The 21,979-nt window shown below is 40.2% G+C and overlaps 1 protein-coding gene across 2 annotated transcripts; it reads right to left on the bottom strand.

Moving 5' to 3' along the window:
* Nucleotides 1–4,286: 4,286 nt before the first annotated feature.
* Nucleotides 4,287–20,764, bottom strand: TNFRSF11B (TNF receptor superfamily member 11b). Of its 2 annotated transcripts, none has more exons than XM_040546944.1 (5): nucleotides 20,303–20,764; nucleotides 10,691–11,060; nucleotides 7,096–7,290; nucleotides 6,575–6,799; nucleotides 4,287–5,442 (listed from the first exon to the last, which is right to left on the bottom strand). In XM_040546944.1, exons 1-5 carry the CDS (start codon nucleotides 20,330–20,332, stop codon nucleotides 5,054–5,056), a joined length of 1,209 nt encoding a protein of 402 aa, XP_040402878.1. In that variant the 5' UTR covers nucleotides 20,333–20,764; the 3' UTR covers nucleotides 4,287–5,053. The 2 variants fall into 2 exon arrangements, with proteins under 2 accessions (XP_040402878.1, XP_040402879.1); XM_040546945.1 differs by lacking the exon at nucleotides 20,303–20,764 and adding an exon at nucleotides 20,017–20,197.
* Between the last annotated feature and the right edge of the window lie 1,215 nt (nucleotides 20,765–21,979).

Here is a 21,979-nt window from a genome sequence, read left to right on the forward strand (position 1 = left end):
CAGCAGTAACTGCCCATTCCTTGAATCCCCGTGCTGTCTCCCAGCCCACGCGGCGTAAAACCAAGCTGCTCTTCTCTACCTCCCGGAGACCGGAATAGCCCAGCTTCCCGACGGGTTTCACCTGCTGCCAGCCACTCTCAACTTAGTTTGTTGCAATCCAAAAAACACACCCTTCTTCAAGCACTGACACATCTCCTGAGCGTGGACGCCCTTCCCGAAAATGTGGGTCTATGTTCGTCTTCCCTCACTCTGCAAGCCTTGTGGTATTCAGGCACCTTGATCTTTGACATCTCTGCCTCTCTTCTTCGGCACAAGGATCTGATCCATCTCTTACCAACACTGAGTTTCCACTGCATTAGGTGGGACTACTCATCCCTTAGGACTCACCATTTCACTAACTTTAGGTGCCATATACAGAGCTGAGGCACAATACAAATACCAGCCCATCAATATGCTATCAATAGAAAGAAATCTTGCTTTGTGTGCTGACAAAGTTCTGCACAAGCAGAATGATATATGTCTTAGTTGCCAGTCTTAGTTATTTAGAGGTGGATGAAGGATTCCCTTCTTAGATTAAGAGAAAAAAGAGAAAAGTATTCTCCAGAACTTTCTTTGTTCAGCATTATTGAACCCCACCCAGCCCTCTTCATATACAAAATATTGCCAAAGCCACAATCGTTCATCATGTGGTTCCTTTTAAATAACTTCCTAGGTACTAAAGGTCAGGATGATTTAAAAAAAAATAACCTGGTAGTATGAAAGAACTTTTTTTAAATGTGAAAAGACAAACAGGAATCCTACACAAACTTGCCATAAATACAAGGGATGAGGATGAGGATGAGTGGAATAAACTACGTTAATGTTGCATTCACCTGCTCTACTTTTTCTCAAGTTTTGTTCAGTTCAAAACATTAATATCGAAATAGAATTACAGAATTTATTGCAATTCTGAGCCCATTCCAATAGCCCTTGCCCTTAGATTTGTCCTTTGACTCGACTGGGAACAGTCACTTCCACAACAGCTATGGCCTTAGGTTTGTTGATATTTTTATTATCCCTCCTCACTACTGAGCTTATTGCCAGTATTGGTTTTACAACCTAATTAAGGAGAAGGAAAAAAATGTACAACTCTATTTTTTTTCAGTTATATTCCCCCCATTTTTATTTTATTTTATTTTTTATCTATCTACCTACCTATCTGTCTAGCTAGCTAGCTAGCTACGCTTCCCTGCATTGTATCAACAAAGAAATATTTTATAGGGTGGGTATTGCCTATATTTCACATTTGGCCAAAATTGAATAGTTTCTGGTAGTCTGCAGAAATTTCTGCTTTCCTTTTTTTTCTATAAATACTTGCTTATTTCTGAGCCACAGTTTGGAATTATTTTAAGGCTCAAAATTCAGACACATTGAAGGTGATTTACAAGCAAATCTGATGCTGCTGCCTCGGAGATGGCAACATGAACCTATACCGGGACATGTAGGATAGGTGTCGAAGGGTGTTGGTTGAATGGAATTCATCACCACAGCCTTCAAAGCCCTGGTACGAGTTGTGCTGGTGTGTGCAAGCGTATGTGCTTGTGTGTATGCAGTGTTTGTTTAGAGACAGATGTGCATCCCTGGCTGATTCTTTGAGCCTTAGTTATCCATCTCTCCTAATTTTTTAAACGATATCTAATCAGGTGTTATTTTAAATGTTCAGGCTATAGCAGGCTATATTGTTGATTGGTAATTTTACAATGAGAGCATCCACGAGGCACAGTCAGGGGCCAGGAATCTATTGTGCTTGGTGATGTGCACAGTGCAAAAACACAGATGATTAAAGAGCTTAATATCTAGTTTCTTCTCTTATTTCCCTCCTACTCCAAAACATCTTGTATTTTCTGAGACCCAGGAGACTGCCTCACTGCAGGACAGTCTCTTAAAAAAAATAATTGTAAAACAGGGTTGTAGAAGATTTTGGCATTGCGAGGTTCTGCTTTAAACCCGGAGCATATTTTTTTTAGCCTCACCGCTAGCGGGGGGGCTGACCAAATGGTTGCCTTCATCTGAGTCTGGCCCAAAGCGAGGCTGAGATGAGGGCAGGCACTGCTACCCTGGTCAGGGCACCCTGAGCAGAGTATCTCTCTTCATATCACCCCAAGGCCCAGCTCTGGCTGCTGCTGGTTGCCCCCAGCCCTCAGTTCTCCCTCCTTCCCCACCACACACCTCCTCTTTCCTCCTGCAACCTTCCCTGAAAAACAAACCACCCCCCAAACAAACATTTTTTTTCCAAGCAACCCTCCCACTTTCTGATTGCCTCATCTCTCCCTCATTATCCTGGGTCTTGCTTTTGTTTGTCTTGGCTATTTTGGGCTGGAGGCTCTTTGGGGAAGGGAATATGGTTTAAGCATCGCCTGCTCACAACACAAAGTGTTCGATTCCTTCCAGCTGAGCGAAGCTGAATTGATAAATGAGGCATAAGCTGGCTGAGAAGTGTCTACCTGACCGTGGGCACCTGGTTAGCTGCATCAGCTTTAAAAGGCGTAATTCATTAAACACATTACTTTATGTTTAGGCAAAAAAAAAAAAAAATCCTATTTTAAAAGGCACGGGTAACAGTTTAATGCTAAAGTCTCAAAGGAAAACCAGTAAAGGCTATGCTGTACTGAAGCACAGCATATGGTAGCTATAGTATAACCTCATTATATGCTGTGGCTCTGAGCATCTCCTGTAGTACCGTTATTCGTGAAGGTCGACAGACGTATACAATGTTATTTATAATGGGTTATACATAATTAGTTACAATATGGTAGTTTAAATGTTTTCATTAAAAGGTAAAAACAGTATGAAGTACTGAGTGAGAGGCAACTGTGCTTTCCACCGGCCTATTAGCTGTTAGATTAAGTCCACTGATTTATTTTTTAACCATATTGATACTTAATACTGTAAGTATACTGTCAATTACTATATTCTTATCTTAAATAGATCTAATATAGGAAGGATTAGGATGGAAATGTTTGTAGGAGGTGTGTAGGATTCCTCTTCATTTTGCTGGCAATAGCATGATTATTCTATTTTTAATAACTGCAGCATCCCAAACTTCCACACCTGGTAGAGACATGGAAATACCTGAGCTCTCTTTTCCAATTTGTGAGTCTGTTGTTATCAACTTTCAACCTATTTAATTATATGTTAATATAATGATAGAACAGTAAAAGTATGAAACTGATTTCAATGAATCAATACAAAAGCAGGATTTCTTGTGTTCAGCACCATTTTTCAGTTACATGATAAATTAAATGCTAATATATAGCATGTGAAATATAAAAGGGAGTTTATTGCTGAATAGTTGCACTCTGGTACAAAAAATAGTGTGAGAATTCAGTGAAAAATGAAACCGAATACTTTAAAGCTGTGTTTGTACTCTCTGTAAGAGAATACTTTTGATGAGCACCTATCACATCTACCAGGGTTCTCTTTTTCATTCTTTGCTTAAAATCCTGTCATCTGTAATACAGGAATATTTCTCACTCAGGTCTGATGGCTTTTCCTTCCTTTACACAAGGGAAAGGAACATGTTGCATACGTAAGCTCTGTTCATGTAGTTTGAAGAAGAAAAAAAAACACACCACAGTACAGTCTCTCTCTGCAGCCACCAAAGCCTTTGCCTTGCACTGTGAATGATGAGTAGCCCTTAAAATTATCTGAGCTTTTGATAACAACATTCATACACTGTCTGTTCCCTTTTTTTTTTTTTTTTGAGTCCTTTTTTTTGCAGAGAGGGTCCATCTCTGTGCAGGTGCCTCATTCTGCTACTGAGGGCAATGGTAAGTGATTTTTTTTTATTTTTTTTTTTTTTAAAATGTGACCTCTCTGTGCTCCCTTCCTTTAAACATAGTGGCAAAATGTAAGGCTTTCCAAGCCCGGCAGGGCCTGTGCATCATCTTTCCTCCATAAAATTACAAGCTGTGGTTAGGGCAAAGGTTGTGAGCTCTCCAAGAATGACGCCGGGCCAAGAGTGATGTTGGGCCACATACATCTATGGGAGTTGTAACCGATTGCATCAAATCAACCGGGCCCTCTGAACTCGAACACTTTAACATGTTCTACATTTTTTTTTTACACCTGTACAGTGACTATGAAAAGCTAGTGCTGGTCAATATTTACTTGGCTCACATATTAACTACTAGGCCAAGGAGGGAGTTAGCGAAGAGCCAAACCCAAGATAAGCAGCGAAACCCACGTGGAATGTCCTTGTTATTAGTTCCTACTTCTGAGTCAGAAGTAAAACACCAGTCAAAAAGTAAACTGAAAAATTTAATTGTTTTATAAAATAAGATTATGAAATTCTATGTAAAAATCCAGCTTCTTAAATATGGTACATTCACTTCCTCACAGAATATTTAAATATTCAGGTCACGTGCTGTATTTTCACCACATTTGAGTTAAAATCGTTGGATAAATTAAAACATCCCTACCCAAAGATACCACAAGTTATACAAATAAAACTAAGTAATAATACTTCTTTAAATACAAAAGGTAAAGATATTAAGAACTTTTAGAGCATGCTACAAAATTTTGCCAGAAAAATATATGGGATCATTTTTGTTTAACTAGAAAATATACAGTGTGCTTTTCATTTCTCTTCCCAAAATTCTGTCTCATACAATTTCCATTTAACTTAATAAATATGTACAACAAAAATGTTTATACCTCAAAGAATATAAATAGCAAATACTGTATTAGAGCCAGGTCCAGCATTCTTTTCTCCTCTAGTGACTATAGTGGGGCTTTTCAACTCTGAATGTGCAAAAATGCTGAATCAGGCTCTTAGTGTTATCAACAGGTTAACAGCTTTTACAAAAGTGATTTAAAAACAAACAAAAACATACAAACAAACAAGAAAAAAATAAAAAAAAATCTCCAAGAACACTGCAAAAGACTTAGAGCTATTCCAGTCAGGCATTTCTATAAATAGTAAGACATAATGCAGGGAAACAACGTTCCAGTTTAATTACTGCTGGCAGTAATTAGAGAAAAATTGTCAGTGGAGAATGAAAAATATCTTGAATTAGACACATCTTACTTTCACTGATTTAATTTGGTTTCCTACCATTTCTAATAAGAGTTTCTGGTATAATCTATACATTGTAAATCTTTGAAGAAACTTAATGACCTTCTTCAGACTTTGTATGGTTGTTTTTGGAAAGTGGTATGTTTTCAAGTGCTTCAGTCCATACATTAAACCTTTGATGGTGTCTTGGTCTCCATTCTTTATTCTCCACAGATTGAGAAGCTTCAGAACTTGCTCCGTAGGTTGACACAGTTTCATTGTGCGCTCAATATCTTCTTTTCCCACTTTCTTGCCTGGCAAGCTTGCCATCAGTGTGCTGAGATGCTCAAAGGTGAGATTTGGGTGGCCAATATGCCTTAAGACACTACTTTCACAAAGTTCAATATCTATAGAAAGCAAAAAGAAAAGACGGGTAAGTATAATGCATGACAACTGTACAATGGCCTGTAAAAATCTTCCAAAATATTGCAGTGAATATTCCTGCTCCATTTTTTCTTTATTTCAAATTATTCTCTCAGCAATACTGTTTTTTTAGGCTCCAATTTTGAAAAGCACTTAAGAAGGTAATTAACTTCGCAAATACAAACAGCCCCAAATTACATACAAAGTTACTAGCAAGTATTTATTTCCATAAGCTTGCTTAATTTATCTTGTAAACTGTTCTGTGTACATGACAGGACTCCTAATATTTGTTTCCAGTGAATGATAGCTTTGCTCTTCTTCAGAAATGTCTAGACAGCCTTTGCTAAAATAGTTATTTTCCATTTGAAGCGTTCTAGACATTTCACAATCTGACATAAGCATACATATTTAAAAGGAGAGGCAAAAAAATACATTTCTGCAGCATTTTTCAAAGATATTCCCAATGGACAAAAGGTCATGCAAATGTGGTGGTTGTTGATGGTGGCTTACATGAAAAAGTTAGCTTGACTTTCATAATAACCTCAGTGTTAACATTGCAACACTACTTCAGCTTTGACACCTGTCTTGGCAGATTTAGCACCAACAAAGCAGTCAATTGGCATAACAAATAGATACCAGAAAGTAAGAAGGGAATGCATGTCTGTGTATTCCTTATTCCCATGCATTCCCATTCTGCGAATAGATGTCCTGGTTCAAGCTATCAATCTCCACTTTACAAAAAAAACCCCAGCAAATTGTACTTTCAGTTGCATACATCCTGCTCCCTCTAACCTCAGCAGCCACTGCTCAAATACAACTGCAGGAAACATTTTCCCTACCTGATCAAAATTCTTCATGCATTGCACAGCCTTACAGGGGGATCTGGGCTGTGACACCACATACTCCCAAGTGGCCTACAAGTCTGGGAAGAAGTCAGTCCTCTGGGCTGATGAGGAAAATGTTCTTCCTGCTTCCCTTCAGCTTCACTGTGCTTACTGCATCAATAAATCTCTGTCAAGCCCTGTGGGTCCTCCCGAGAGCATAACACCTCACCAGGAGGAATCTGACCCTCTTTAGAAGGTTGCTCACAATATAAGTGCTATCAATAGACAGTACCTTGATTAATCTTCTTGGCTATATCCTGTTCCTTGTTCTGCTGCTTCCATAATTTCATAAGCTGGAAGGTCTGCTCTTGTGAACCGTGCCTTTGTTTAATCCGTTCGACATTTTCTGTGCTAAGCTTTGTCCCAGGCAAACTGTCTGCTAGCAAGTTCAGCCAGTTAGGCACGAGTAAAGTAGGAACAGCAAACCTAAACAAAGCCTCCTCGCACAGGGTTACATCTGAAACGAAAAGAAAAAAAAAAAAGAATATGTCAGTTGTTGTAATGTCTGTTGCCCTGCTTGTCTCTGGAGTAAGTGGCATGCAGCAAGGATGTTAAGCAAAACTGTTTAAAAAACACTAAAACTAGGAAGTAGTCTTTACAGTGCTGTTGCTCTCTGTGCTCAAGTTCCATTGACTACATCCAGTTCTGTAGCAGGCAAATGAGTAGGTATCCTTATCATAAATGCTGATACTGTCATTATAACAATACTCAAAGGCATGTTTTCAGAGCACTCCTGTTTAACGTGGTACATACCTATGCCACATTTCTGAGGTGATGCATCTGTATTTTCCTGACAGACGTTGTCACGAACTGCATTTCCCTTCAATGCTATTTTGAAACCCAGTGCACTACAGTTTGTGTGCTTTTGGCAGGCTGCTTTGGATGATGTTACATTGGAGAAAAATCCCTCTGGACATCTCTTACATACAGTGTCACTCTCAGGGGTACCTGTGGAAACAGGAAAACAATGCATCCAATCATATATAACCTCAACTGGTTAAAAAAAAGAAAATAAACAAATACATATATATTCTTCCCAAAATTGTGATGGCTTCTGTTTTTCACATATCTAGTCTATGAAGGAATCACAGTAATGAAAAAAACACTTCAATTTTTTTAAAAAAAAAACTTCTTTCAGAGATTAATGTTACTGTTAAAGTAATAGAATAAACAGTACTCTTAAATGCACTTGTTATCAACTTCTGTAAGGGTCTTTAAGTCAGTAATTACTTGAGTGTATTCAGATATTACATGATGTCTGACTTTCACACTTCATCCATACAAATACTCCGTAAAATAATTCAATGGCACAAGACATTCCTCTAAATCGAACTCTGTAATAACTGCATAGAACCGTACTCAAAGGGAGTACTTTAGCTCTAGCCAAAAATAACTCAACTAAGTATCAACTAAAGACCCTCTGATAAGTACTTCCACTTCTGAAGTATGAAATTATACAGGAAAATATAATTTCACCAACAGTTTTGAACTTTTTTTCTGGGCTTGAATCTTAGCTCTTTGAAATATTTTTAAAGCAAAGAAAGCATCATCTAATATAGGAAAAATATTTAATACACATACATTTATTTTTTCATTTAATTCACAGTTATTCAGCCAACATTTAAGCAAGTGTCTGAGGTCTAATATCTAATACTGCATTATTGAACATGGACTTAAGCACATGCTTAAAATTATTTGCAAATAATTGGAAACTATATTTGAATATGAATGTGCCTCCATCTAGTGTATTTTGGTAGTATTTGCATGTGGATGCTTATTATAATGGTAGCAATTAAGTAGATTTTATTTATTTGGGACATTTCCTCAGAGAAGAAGAGTCTTGAGCTTTCAGCTAGCCATGAAATAAACAGTATTTGCATACACCTGATCTACCACTTCTTTCATCAGACAGTAAGTGAACACAAAGGGGGATTTTTTAGCTGTTGTGCACCTGGAAATCACAGCCCCTGTGCATTGCCACCCTCCCAAACCCTCTGATTTCTGCAGCCAACAGCAGAGGGGCTGGGGAAGGCTGCGTGCACGCCTGCCCTGGTGTTTGCTTCCCCAGCAGGCACTGCCGGCGGCTCTGGTTTGTACAAAACTCCAGCCAACATCTGCACCTGAGCAGGCAGCAATTGTTTTTTCTGAGAAGTCTGAAGTTTTAGCAACTTTCCCTACTACAGACACGTGTTTCATCAGCGAGGAAGGGGAAGAAAGGACAGTCCCTGCAAACGGTACATCAGCCTGTTCAGAGCTTCCCCTGTAACCTTCGTGGCACAAGAGGGAAATAAAACGGGTAATCCACCAGCTTTCTCAGGGCTGAGCACAAAGTAATCTCCCCGCCTCGCCAGCTTCTGCTTCGCTGCTTATCTGCCCACTCTTGTTCAGGGCACAAACTGCCGCAGCCCGTCTGCTGTGTCACCTCTCCCTGCAGTTTGGCTGGAATCCCCCACTCCCGTGGGGAAGCGGCAGCGTGGCAGGGAGATAACGCTGCCCTGCAGCAGCCCCGATTCCCAAGCGGGCTGCTACCCAAAGCTCTGCCAGGTACGGGGCCGACTGTGGCAGCAGGGAACACAACCTGAGTCACTTACATGCAGAAGTGGGGATGACCAAAGTCAAGCAATCTGCCCGATGTAATCACTAGCTACCAGCAGTGGGGAAACGGTCGGATTTCATTTCTAATGCTGTATGCTCTGAACGAGGCTCTGAATCACACTGTGCGGCAGTGAGAGCATATTTTTCTATGCTCAGGTTTTATTTCATCTGAACTTACGTCAGTCCAAAGTTCAACAGTATCGTATAGCAGGAAGACAACGTGGTCTATGCCCATTAAATTCTTAGTCGATGCCTCATCTCCAAAACTGACTGTTGAAACAGGGGGACGCAATTATTTTTACAATGTTTTCGCTCCTTGTTTGAGGTCTGCTTAGGTTTAGCTGGTTCATTCTGATGGGCTTTTGGAAACCGACTTTCCAATAAATTACACGATTCAACAATTGATCTTCTTCCAAAGTTTGTTTCATTTTGAACTGAGGAATTCAAATTTATGCAGCATGGTTTTACTGTGCTTGCAGGGTTGCTTGGACAGTTTCTACTTCTTTCTTTGTCTCCTGGGTGGGCTTTCTGAGCACTTTGTTTCTGTAATTTTTGACTTGCCGCTGAGATACGGCAGCAGCACCTCATTAACCCAAGCCACTAGCTACAATGACGTAGGTTAATGAAGGTTTATAACATGGAAATGTGGCTGCTGCCAGTGGAACTGCATGGAAATGTTTAATGGTGGCAAGAGCAGATGTGGCATCAGGGTAGAGCTCTCTTAACCAATTACTCAGGGAGCAGTGACATTACTCCCTACATTAAAGATGTTCTCCAGTGTGATGTTTATAACCAGAGAAAGGCCTCCTGAGCTATCACTCAGCACAGCTCTAAAATGTACAGCTGGTCCTAGGATTTCTCGCTCTATACGTGTAACTATTAGGGAGTAGTTCTGTAGCTCTGGAGATGGGCTGCCTACAGGTTTGTGTATAAGATGCCTTGATTTTCTGTATTCCCTTCCTCAAGGCTCTCCTCCAGGCAGTTATCAGTCTCCAGTACAATGACAGTTTACAATTCTTTCAGGCTGTATTAAATATGGGAGCTAAACTGTGCCGTGACATTTGCCAAATGATAAATAATGTATTTTGTTTGGAGAGAAGAACTTATTGGTTTAACAATTTATGTTGTCTCGAATGAAGAATACACTCCACTGAAAAGCGCCGCTTCACTCCATATCCCCATCAGACATTCAGCACAGTGCCAGTCCGCTTGACAAAGAAATGGCTGTTTGTATGATAATAGCAACAGTTTCCAAAGAGTTCCACTTAGGACAATGATAATTAATTATTACCACATATTGCTGTGCTGCTAGAGCTATATTAATATTGTTATAATTATACACTTGGTGTCAAACACTTAGTGCTCCTGGTGTTTGTCAAGATATACAGTTGCTTGAAACAGCAGATTTCACAATGAAAAACATTATTATTTATCACACACACAAATACTACATTCCAGATAATGTTCCTTTAAAAGAGGCAATCCATCATGTTTCTCATTAGAGTGCAATTTGCTACATTTGCTACTGCCATTAAGTTATATATTACAGTAGGAGCAGGGTATTCCACTGAGAAACGTTCCTTTGGCTACGGTCCAAATGAAGCAGACTAGGAACAGGTTCAATTGCCTTTACAATTTACTGTCCTGCACCTTCGTCTGGACAAGCTTGTTTCCTAATCTTGTAAGCACCACAAGCTTTCAACATGCTGTAGAGCGCTAATTCCTTCTCTGCTTATTGAGTAGCGGAACGTACCTGGCTGAGCGACACCGAATCCAGGAGGACACTCCGTGTGCTTTAAGCAAAACTCCAGCTCCAGGTACCTGCCTTCGATGCACTCGCAGACGCGGTCCTGCCTGCTCGTGCACTCCTGCTTGACGTACTGCAGCTCCTTGCAAACGGCACTGCAGTACTGGCATTCATCGTTGCTGTTCCAGTCTTCGGCGTAGTACTGATCCGGGCAGGGGGCACACACTGTCGGGCTGGTAGCTGTACAGTGCTGCTTTACATAGCTCCCAGGAGGGCACTGGTCACACATCACTTGACGAGATGTCCCTGGGTCGTAATGGAGATACTTGCGGGGAGAGACATCCTGGATGGACCACTTGACGGAGATGTCCAGGAGCTAGCCACAGGGAAAGAAAACATTGGTCACGCTGGGGCACCACAGACTCAAAGAAACCTATGTTTTAATGATTTTGTGAGTCTATCCACATTGCTATTTTCAAAAAATGTTTGTGTTTCACATTTGTAAATTATCCAGCTTCCAGATTCTCCCATGTCTGTCTTAGAATGGGAAAATTTTAGGGCCTTATCCAGCAAAGCTTCCTGACATAAGTACTTCCTTGTTCTTACAGAACTGCAGAAGCTATCCTTCTCCCACTTACAACCTTTAAATATCACTGGACAATCATCTTTGCCCCCTGGTACCAGCAAACACAGTCTACTAGTTTCACTGGCATCATAGTTGATGTACAGCAAGGCAGGGATTATCCACGCTTGCCTTCTTGAGTATCAAGCCCTTCGGATGCAAAAGAAATGGGAAGTATCTGAGCATACAAACCTGACAAACATAGTGCACTACTGCTACAGATACATTTAAAGGGTGATTCCTTAAAACATGTATTTTTACCAGCAACAAATGGCTAGAACAATATAGGTGGCTTTTTAACAACTTCCATTTAATCTTTCCCTGAAATGCTGCAGCTCTGGGGGTAAAACACGCCAGTCACTGCAAGTATAAAGGGGCAGCTTCAGACAAAGGTAGAGAAAGCTACAGTTAATGAAAGGTGCATTAAGAACTTAAGTGAATGAGCTGGAATAGATCAAGCTAATGCTTTCAATTCCTATCTAAAACCACAGGTAGAGAATGCTTAACACTGTCCTAGGACCAGGTCCGGTGTCAGCTGCAACCCCTCTTGCTTCCTCCAAGTCTGCTTAGCTTGTGAGATTTAGGATCTAATGGTCTGCCCCTCTGTAGAGACAGCCTTGATATCACGTCATTTTGGTCTTGTAACAAAAACTTTGGTTATGTGATTCCACCAAAAAAAGGACTCTCGTTTACCTCCCTAAGTACAGCCCCTACTCTGCAGGGTTCACCAGGAGCTCAGGCTTCACACTGAGAACACGGATGTACGTGCTGCCTCCCTTTTAAAACTTGTATGGTTTATAAATGTGAAGTAAACTATCCCTGAGTAAAAAAAAATCTATGTATCCATTCAAATTAAAGATCTAGCTTTGAAGGTCTTTGCTGCTATTTTAAGCCCAGTTTGCTAATACAGAGTTGTACATTCAATTTCAAGAATATATTTTCCTCTTTTCCAAGTAGATGTCCCCAAAGCATAAGTGGAATTAACTCTTTTTATTCAATTAGACTCTAAATTTCCTGAAGAGGCTTCACCTAAGAGCCTCACTTTTGCCACAGCATTGCACTTATTACATGAAATTCTTATTAAGGCAGGAAAAGATAATTAAATCATTCACCTGCATTAACACAAGTCAGAGCATTTGCACCAAGCAATATGAGATGCCTAAATTAGGAATTCAAAATATTCTTAATTGCATTCTCATGTTGTCTGTGAATCCACTTTTGATATCGCTATGCCTAGACAGGCTGGAGAATGAAATGGAGATAGTATGGATACTCCCCACAGTCTATTCTAGTTACCCTTCACCCTGTAACTTGTCTATTTCTACATGTAGGGAATCCACTTTTTCTTGCGATTTCAATGCACAGTGTCTTCCATTGTAAGAAATTCCTCATTGCTCATTGAGGTTTGCTGATGATGTACAGCTCCATTTTTCTTAAATGACTGGATCTGTTTCATGCAGTCTATTTAACAAGAGGGTGCAGCACATTTTTTGAAAGTGAATGGCTTTCCATTGATGAAAAGTGCACCCACCCTTGGTAAATCTACCGCTATTACGCTAGTAATAAGGAAGTCTTGATAATCACATCAATTACTGATGTGAACATTCAGGTTTTATTCTCTGTTTTTTATTCAGGAATAGGTATCGTAATATCCCACAGAGTCCCAGGCTTTCATGGACACATGCACTCCATTCACAGATCACAACAGACTGCAACATGCGGCACAAATGCCACAAAGACAAGGATAAACCTACATTTCATGCAGATGTCTGCGGAAGCCCAAGACAGTACCACACACAGTTGAAAATATGAAACTGTGAAAATGATTAGGGACAGCAACCAGATACGCAGGTTGTGCCTACGCTGTTCTTGCTCATGCACTGGCAGGTGCCAAACGGTTAGGTGGACCGTTTCAAGGCTGATCAACTTCCCTTGGTAACACGCAGGAGTAAGAATGACAATAATTCGTCTATTTTTCTTACGTGACAATTTACTCTGGAAATCATATATAAGAGGCAAGTGAGAGGTTGAGCTGCAGGGGATGATTCACGGCTTAAAATAATTCAACTTCTTTAATCGGGGTATGAGAGCATGGGGTTTTGTGGGGAAAAATGGAGGCACTCCCTTCCTGAAGACCCAACTGCTAAGTGAAGCAAGTCAATAACAACTCAGCACAGCTGCAGAGAGGAATTGATTCAAATTTTAATTATAGTATCATTCAGAAAAAAATTATGACACGGCAAAGGACTGAGAGGAGCAAAACCATACCTGAACAATATGTGAGTGAGACTATGCTAAGCTTTAACTTTGGAACACCAAACTGCTATGAACTATTACTGCCAAGCAGAACACTATTCATCTAAATGAATGTAACCAATAAACATAATAATATGATTAATATATCAGTGTCACTAGAAGGACTATCAGTCTTTGGATGTCATTGTTTTCTTTGTGTTTTTAATAGAAAAACACATCGCACCTGTCTTTCCCTTTCTTCCCAAAAACACGTTACATAGCTGCAATAATCCATGCCTGAGCCATATGTACGCTGGGTCAAACTCTTACTAAGTAAACAATTATAACTAAAGACCTTTACAGTCAAACTAACGTTATAAATGTAATTAATGTCTTGGTATTTTACCAAAACATCTCATACACCATTTTCAACACAGAGCTAGATTACCCACCACTGTTATGGTTTGACTGTTAACATTTGTAACTCATTGCCACAGGACATCCTAAGTGGTTGGGTGCAAAATGCAACAGGACTTAGTAAAAGAAGAAAATTCACATAAAGGTCAATAAAACACAAACATCGCCTCTTGATCAGGAAATCCCAAACCACAAATTGCTTGAGTCTGGAAGAGCGTTTTGGAAAAATATCACTATATTTCTGCCTTTCTCTTAAATCTCCTCTGTGCATCAGATCCAGCCGCAGACAGCGTATAGGGCTTTTTAGCCCCTTTTCTAACTCTTCCTGGTTATTTTTTTTCCTAGACTCAGTGCAGCCATTAGTATGCTGTTAAGTACATTTCTAGGCTACAATCCCCAATACCATCCTTCTTCATGAGACTGCTGTAAGTCCCTTAATATCACTCAGATAATAGATCTGCAAGATTGTCTTCTATGCAGACAGAAAGCAGAAACCACATGTGACTATTCTGGTTTTTAACAAACAACCTTAAAATCTGAAGTTATCCTTGAACCAAGTGCCAAAGTAAAAACAGTTTTTCAGAAGTTTTGCAAAAAAGCAGGAAAGGTGGTGGAAGGTGAGTAAGCAGGATTTTTGACAGTTTTACTGCAGCAACTTGGCATAAACAGAATGAGGGACTTCTTTTCACAAAATAAACTAGAGGGGAACTTCACTAAATTGTCTTTTCCCCTGGCCTAAAACACATTGACAAACATCCCCCTAGTTGTGCTTAGATTAGCAAGTTGGGTCACCTGTTACAGCAGATTTGCAGAGCAAAACAGATGGTGCTGAGCACCTGACATCCACATTATGCATGATTTGGCAGGGGTTAATTGGGACTAACTTCAATCTGCTATCACGGACTGAGCATGCATTAGTGGTTATGGCACATCTGGTACATCTCTGGAGTCCGTCTCTGGATTTAATTTCATCAATTCAGTTTATTTTTGTAAATCCACCTTGTGCGCTCCTAAGTCTGCTCTGATGTGCAAACTGAAATACAGCAAACAAGGATGATCAGGAGAGGCTCTTCAAAAACATGTTCCTGAATCAAATTAAAATGCTAATTAAATGCATTTTATGTCATTCCTGACATTTCTCTTAAGCCATGCCAGGACCAAGTTGGTAGCAAATTCTCAGTCATGTAAAGCCTCTGACTGAGCTAGATGCCCGTACATACAGGTGGACTAAACTCCTGATTCTCTGCTGTAAGGAATAGCACCACTGGAGCACATGTAAATGCAGTCATCAGAACTTCCTAATCCCGAATTGTTAGTCTTCCCAAGAGCTGCACAGAAAGCAGGATTTCTCCCAAAATCATGCTGTCATTGGACTGTTTTGCACTTAGTGGAGAAAAAGGCACGTTCCAGTTTGAAAGAATTAAGGAACTTGAAGTCTGGCTTCATTTTACCCTTTAAACTTTAAGAAACTGAACTGGGAGTCTACTTGGCCAAAGTTACGGATTTGTCATTCAGTAGATTGCATAAAATTCTGTTCATCTTTGTTTAGGAGAGGTTAATTCAGACCAGAAGAGGTGTCAAGAAAGATGAGAAGGAAATGCAGACCCTCGCTATGAAGAGGCAATAGCTTGACAAGTCAAAACAATACCTATAGATTCAGTAGAGACAGCACACACATGGAAAGAGAATAACTTTCTCAGTTAAAGAATAATGCTGGCAAATGAAAAGGGGATTCTCTCGTCAGAGGAAGTTTGGGAACAGCTTTTTACCGAGAAGCAGGTGCAAGAAACCCAAGTACTTCAAGTATAGCCCTTGACACATTTCTGAAAGCAAATACGCTGCTCAGATTCCTGGAAGAGCTGGGGAATACACACAAAAGACATAGGCAGTCCTCTACAATTTTAATCCCTAAGCAAATCCTTCACTTTCCCAAACCAATGGAAGCCAATGATACTCAGCACCTTGTTCATCTCAATAAAGTAACTGTTACTCTGATTCAGAATACACTCAGTTGTAAATGGTGATCCTACCGGTAGTGAAACGCAAGGCTCAGCTTAAAAAAGCAATCCCTGTTTTCTGTTGTTGTTGTTTGTTCTATGAATATGAAAAGCTATCAGTAATAGAATAATTAGCAAAACAAACAAAATCTAGTATCATTAACTACAACCATCAACCTATCACGTGAAATTCGCCTCTAGAGCCCTGGCCCCAGTTCTGAAAGGACTGAAAAACTCAGTCCTCCTCCATCACCCTGGGACAGACCCTGAGTTCACCTCAATATTAGCCATCTCCATGCAAGGACTTGGGATGAACTGCGAATACTGAAGTATAAACTCAGTGTAAGCCAGTGACAATGAAGTATATACTGAAATAACTGAAAGCAGGGTTTGCTGATAAACATACTGAAGCCTTTAGCTTAGAGGATGATAGCAAAATTGGACTAATATTTGTAAATATTCTAATAGTTCAATGTTTGTGTAATGTTACTTAGTATGTTTTATCGAAAAATGAGCTACCCAAGGCTCAAAAGCAATTCTTTGATTCTGTCACTCAACACATTAGGCCTAAAGCAATATTTTTCCATACCATCCTTATGTCAACATACACAGAACAGTCAATCCTCACATAAAAGGCCTGTGCAGTCCATTTCTTTGAGCCCTTAGAAGCTGCTTTTGAAAGAGAAATGGTGTGATAGTAAAATTTCATTTCAGATCTCAGGCATGAAAAAAGTACACGCCCTTTTCTTTCATCTTTAAATGTAAGGCAAAGAGCTGCTTGCCTTTTCTTGTTGAATTAAAATGAACTGGAAGACAAAGCCAATAAAGCAAAAATCTTTCAAGCATCATCCCCTTAAATCACTGCTTTGTGAGAGAAAATAAAGTGGTTTTTCAACATATGAAAATATTATTATATAGCTTGGTTTTGTGGTTTTGGGTTGCAAACCAAAGGAGAATGTTTAATTTGCTGAGAAAGATAAATCTGTTTCTGTCTTGCATTCCACAACTATTCCTAAGCATATTTTCCTGCTTGATAAATAATCATTGAGAGCATTTGTCAGATCACTCCTACTATTTGCATTGGGTTGAAAGTAAAACCTCACAACTCTCCTACTTTGCTTTTCTACACAAAGTATTTGGACAAAGCTAAGGTAGGAGGCCCTCAGTCCTGAGGCAGAATGCCTCACTGAAATCACCCACAGACCCCAGAGAAATCCTTGTGGCAAAATATAACACTGAATGGTATTAAAGAGGTCCCCCATACTAATAGCTTGTCAAATCAGAACAGTATTTCTAGATATATCCAGTACAAGACACTGTCATGCTGGATCAGATCCACGGTCATCTATTGTAAATAGCTAGCATAAAATATTTGTCATGTAGGGAGAAATGACCTCCATCCATCTGGCCAGCCAGGAAATATTCAAATCTCAAACAAGAAAAGCTAAAACAGTAATTTTAGCTGGTTTGAGATTTGCTTATAAAGCTGTTCCACCATTCTGCCAACTGTTTCAATGCAATCTACTCAGTTTGGATGTAACAGGACCTACTTCTGAATAGAAGATGCTTTGTAGGTTGGTGGCCACTGTTTTGTTTAAGAAATGTAACTAGTGACTCTCTTGAGCTGCCTGTATTCAAAACTGTGGATATCAACCACCATCTTCATTTCTCCATCTCATCTGTTAATGTGATACATTAGCAATTCAAATCTTGTAGAGACTTTTGTGAGGCACAGCTAGTTGTCATTCACAAAGCAATTTAAGGGTCTAAACTATTGTTTCATTTTCAATGGGAGGAGAATGACATTCAGCTGAAGAGCAGTTTTGTATCTTCATTTATGTGTTACATCTTCCCTGAAGCTTGTGGAGGGAGAAAGCAGGAAAGAATAACCAGCTACTCACCAAAAACTGTATCTTATCAATAAAACCTATTTTGCAACATTATCCATCAGAGTGACAGCAAGACGTACAGCTAACCCAAACCTGGGATTTTACCACCAGGACTACAGGTTACCGCTGCATTGAACAGAATCACTAACAACTGACGGTGTAGCTAAAGAAACAGTAAGTCCAACATTATGGACAAATACCAAATACCAAAAATACTAAACAGGTATCTGTCTCCATGAGGACCATCAGAGTGGTAATTCCACTAGAATGAAAGTTACTACAAAAGGAGCAAAATTAAAGTTTCGATGAGATTAGAAAAGTGTGTATAACTTAAATTCTGACAGTATTTTAAAAAAATTCTTCTGGTAACTTTGGTGTTTTATTTTTAACCAACACACATGCAGACAGACAAACAGAAAGAAAGAATGAAAGTCAGACAGAAAGATAACTCCTACCCTCACAGGCTGCAAAGCCACCACTGCCTACACACTGCAAACCCAGCAGGCAGGCCAGAAAAAGCATGTCACATGTGCCCAAGAGATCCAAAATAGAGAAAGGTCAAGTTTAAGGGTCAAGATAGTTACGTGACAAGTAACGAGATCCAGCTCTGTGGAATTTCTTTCTATTCCATCTTATTTCATAACGCTTGTCTGTTTGTAAGCTGTTTTAGAGTTCCAACAAACAACACATACATGCATGCACTACCACAGCAGGTCCCCTTTCTGAAACTAGCAAAGAGGCCAAGGCTGGAAGTACACCATGTCCAAACTGTCCGGTTTAGCTATGGTGACTCCAAATTGGCTTTAAGGTATGTGAGCCAAACACACACAACCCTCAACTGCTGTTGTGCCTCCTACAAATGCTTTTATAAAAACAGATCCTAAAACTACTCTCTGAGCTGTAGCACATCTGACAGCACTTAAACTTCACAATAACATGAAATAAATTCCTTTTAAATGGAGAAAAAAAGAGTTGAATGATGAAGCTGTCTGGTATGTACTCCTGTCACTGTGATATATTTCAGCTCAGAGACTCCACTGCCAGAGGATTATGCTGAACTTCACCAAACGTTATTACTTTGTGAAAGAACATGAACAGGCACATTACACCTAATTAAAACCAAAATGCTGATGTGATTATTTTATGACAACCAGAGATAAGAAGCCAAGCTGATAGCAGGCTATTTGCTGAAATTCCCAAATTGACATTTTGTGCTTCCCTATAGAAAAAGAAAGCACATCATACCTTAGATGAAAAAGTTGCCTTGCATTTCAATTTGCCAACCACGAGCCTGACAATTTTTGCTTCGCTTGCACCATTAATTACTTTGGTTTGTTTCTCAAAAAGCTCTTTCAGAAAGTTCTACAGAAAGTAATAAACATGTATTACTCATCGGATCCTGGAAATCTCAGGGCATTTATAAAGAGCTTTCAAAATAACTGGAACTCAAAACTAACGTTCTACCACAACGTTAATGCCACTGTACTCACCAAAACAAACGAGAAACAAGTTACTGCACAGACATATAATACCCTACTTTGAATATTATTCTTAATGTTTTTATTTCAATGTTTCTTATCCAAAAGATGAATAGACTCTAAGTAGATGTTACACAGTATCTGTCTGTCTGCAGGTTTTAATTAAACTGACATCATACAAAATTCCATGCAGCTAAATAGATTGTGGCATTTTGAAAGATTTACTGCACTGCTAACATCTCTAAATTTGTATCTGGAAGTATCTTTCTAAATTGCCATGTAAACAAAAACTTATTAAAGCAGGGGCTTATACCAGATTTAATAACCCAACTTTTCCTGTAAAAGCTACAGACACAGCTACTAATTCATCATTTTCTTGCACATGAAGCCGAATTTTCTAAGCCAAAATAAGCACCACATGCTTGTGCTTTTTTTTTTTTTTTTCTGGAGTCCACAGTGGTTTTTCAGGGAAAGAAAGCCAGTATCTGAGACACTGACTCGTGCCACTATAAGAAAGATTATACAGACAGGCAAGGATGGAGCTTTTGTAAATCAAAAACAAACATTCCAGCCTACTATTTCTAAAATTCATTCCTAGATACAGTGTTTTATGTTAGTCCAGTACAATGACGCCTTACCAAGGGTGAGAGGAAGATAAAAAAGAAGGCAAAAAGAAACCAAATCATGCCACTACCTTAAGAATGTGAACAAAATCTCTGCTTCCTCCCTGAAGCTGGACGTGTCCATCTCACTCCAAACCTCACCAGGAAAACTCAGTGTGATGAAATGAAAAAGGTTTACCAGGAAATCAAAGAGAATGCAGAAGAAAAGAAAAGAAACAAAACAAAAGCGAAACAAAAATGAAACGAAACAGAAAAACTACAAAACAAAATACAAAATAAAAGCCCTGGGTCTTTACAGTCTCATCTCTGAAGCTGTACTGCATCTTAAAGCCTATCTACCTCTCTGAAGGGACTTACCACAAATGTGCAGCACAGGAACTTGTTCATTGTGGTCGGTGGAAGAAACCTCAGCGAGCTGGGAAATCAGGCAGAGAGTCAGCTAGTGTGCTCCAGCCTCCTAGCAGCCTGCTTACATCCCTCAACATTAAAGACACGATATATATATAGTCCCGGTGTAACAGGAAGCTTTGGCTCAGCTTTGATCACTCATTCCCTACCATGACCAAACTTTTCTCTCTCTCCCTCTTTTTTTTTTTTTTTTTTAAGGAACCTGTAAAACTTGATGACTTAATGGAACCCTTTGAGTGCTGTTAACCACAGACTGGAAAATGCAGGAGGGAGTGTCAGGGGCTGGCCAGGGGAGGGTTTAATTGGGCTCTGTCTGTCTGTCTGTCTGTTTATCCCCCCCCTCCTTTTTTTCTCCCCTACGCAGCTGGCTTGGCAGGGAGACACGTGCCTCCAGGACAACATGTCTCAGCAACCAGGCTTATAGGGCGCATGTTTAAAAATCACTGCTGGCAGCCGGGCTGTGAGCTCTGCGGCCCCACAGCCAGCTCTCACAGGGGGCCTGGAGCTCACCCAGGGCTGCCATTTCTCACAGAGCCCGTGGGCTGTGGGCCCCTTTCTGCCCAACTCCCCAGGGATTTCCAGGAGAGGGGCTGGCTGGGAAACAAAGGTCGTTAAGGGGGAGGCGAGGGGAAGGAGGAACCCTGCTGGTTTCCCTTCCCTGCTGATGCGGGAATGAAAGAAGCAGCCCCACCACCCCAGCCAAGTGCTCATGCCGACTGCTTGGCGAGGCGGCCCCACACTTCTTCCTTTCTCCTCTTGCCATGTGGTGCTTTTTTTTTCTTCTTCTAAAGAGATATGGATCAAACACTGCCAGTTTTGCATCCCTTTACCTTAGCAGGCCCGGAGAACTGACCCGGGGCTATGCCCCTGTAGGCGTGCTCCAGGCCAGTTCCCCTGGCTGTGGATGAGAGCACAACTTTCCCCTCAAAGGTGTGAAGAAAGTATTTCTTCTCCCAACCTGCAGTTATCCAGAAAGTGATTATCGTCCATATTTCAGACGCTGTGGGATCCTGGGGTAGAAGCCAAACCTAAACGTGCATCCAGTTTTCACAGATGGTTTTCTGTTCTATTTCACAGGCCAGACCAAAACCTCAGCTCTGGATATTCCAGCTCTCAAGTGTTTGAAATCTGGGGCCCATGTTGGCTCTGAATTGTGCAGTTTTGCCCCTTTGAGTCATGAGGCTGTGCGGGATTGGCAAAAGAGTGAGGTGGAAAAAGCTTGCGTATTATTTCACAAAAATCCAGCAACACTAAATCAGGAAGCCATAGCGTGCAAGAGGGACAGCCCAGCACATTCCTCCTTTACACATCTGCAACTGTTTGAACACCCATCAAGCTTAACCAAAGACTGAAACAGATGCCTGTTACACTCAGCAGCACAATAAAAATTCAAGAACTTGCATTACGGATGAGTTCTTGGTAAGAGGCAATATGAAAACTGTCATGGAAATCTGACCACCCAGAGGAGTATAGCTGACATCTATCGGGCGGCAGTTAGCTCTCAATTACTGCTGCAACTTGAATGGATGCTGTAACTGTTCCTGTAATCTTTTCAGAAGCATTTAGTACTTTAATATCTATTCTTAGATATATTAATGAACATACTGCCTAGACAAAGAGACAGTA

This window comes from Cygnus olor, chromosome 2, assembly GCF_009769625.2.
Source record: "Cygnus olor isolate bCygOlo1 chromosome 2, bCygOlo1.pri.v2, whole genome shotgun sequence".
Taxonomy (NCBI): Eukaryota; Metazoa; Chordata; class Aves; order Anseriformes; family Anatidae; genus Cygnus; species Cygnus olor.

Bases quoted from the DNA above. Each gene is read 5' to 3' on its own strand.
- TNFRSF11B (XM_040546944.1), bottom strand. From the start codon at position 20,332: ATGAACAAGTTCCTGTGCTGCACATTTGTG. The intron at 11,061-20,302 runs GTAAGTCCCTTC...CCCTGTGGCTAG, and splicing joins TCCTGTGCTGCACATTTGTG to CTCCTGGACATCTCCGTCAA. The intron at 5,443-6,574 runs GTACTGTCTATT...TGCTTTCTATAG, and splicing joins AGCCAAGAAGATTAATCAAG to ATATTGAACTTTGTGAAAGT.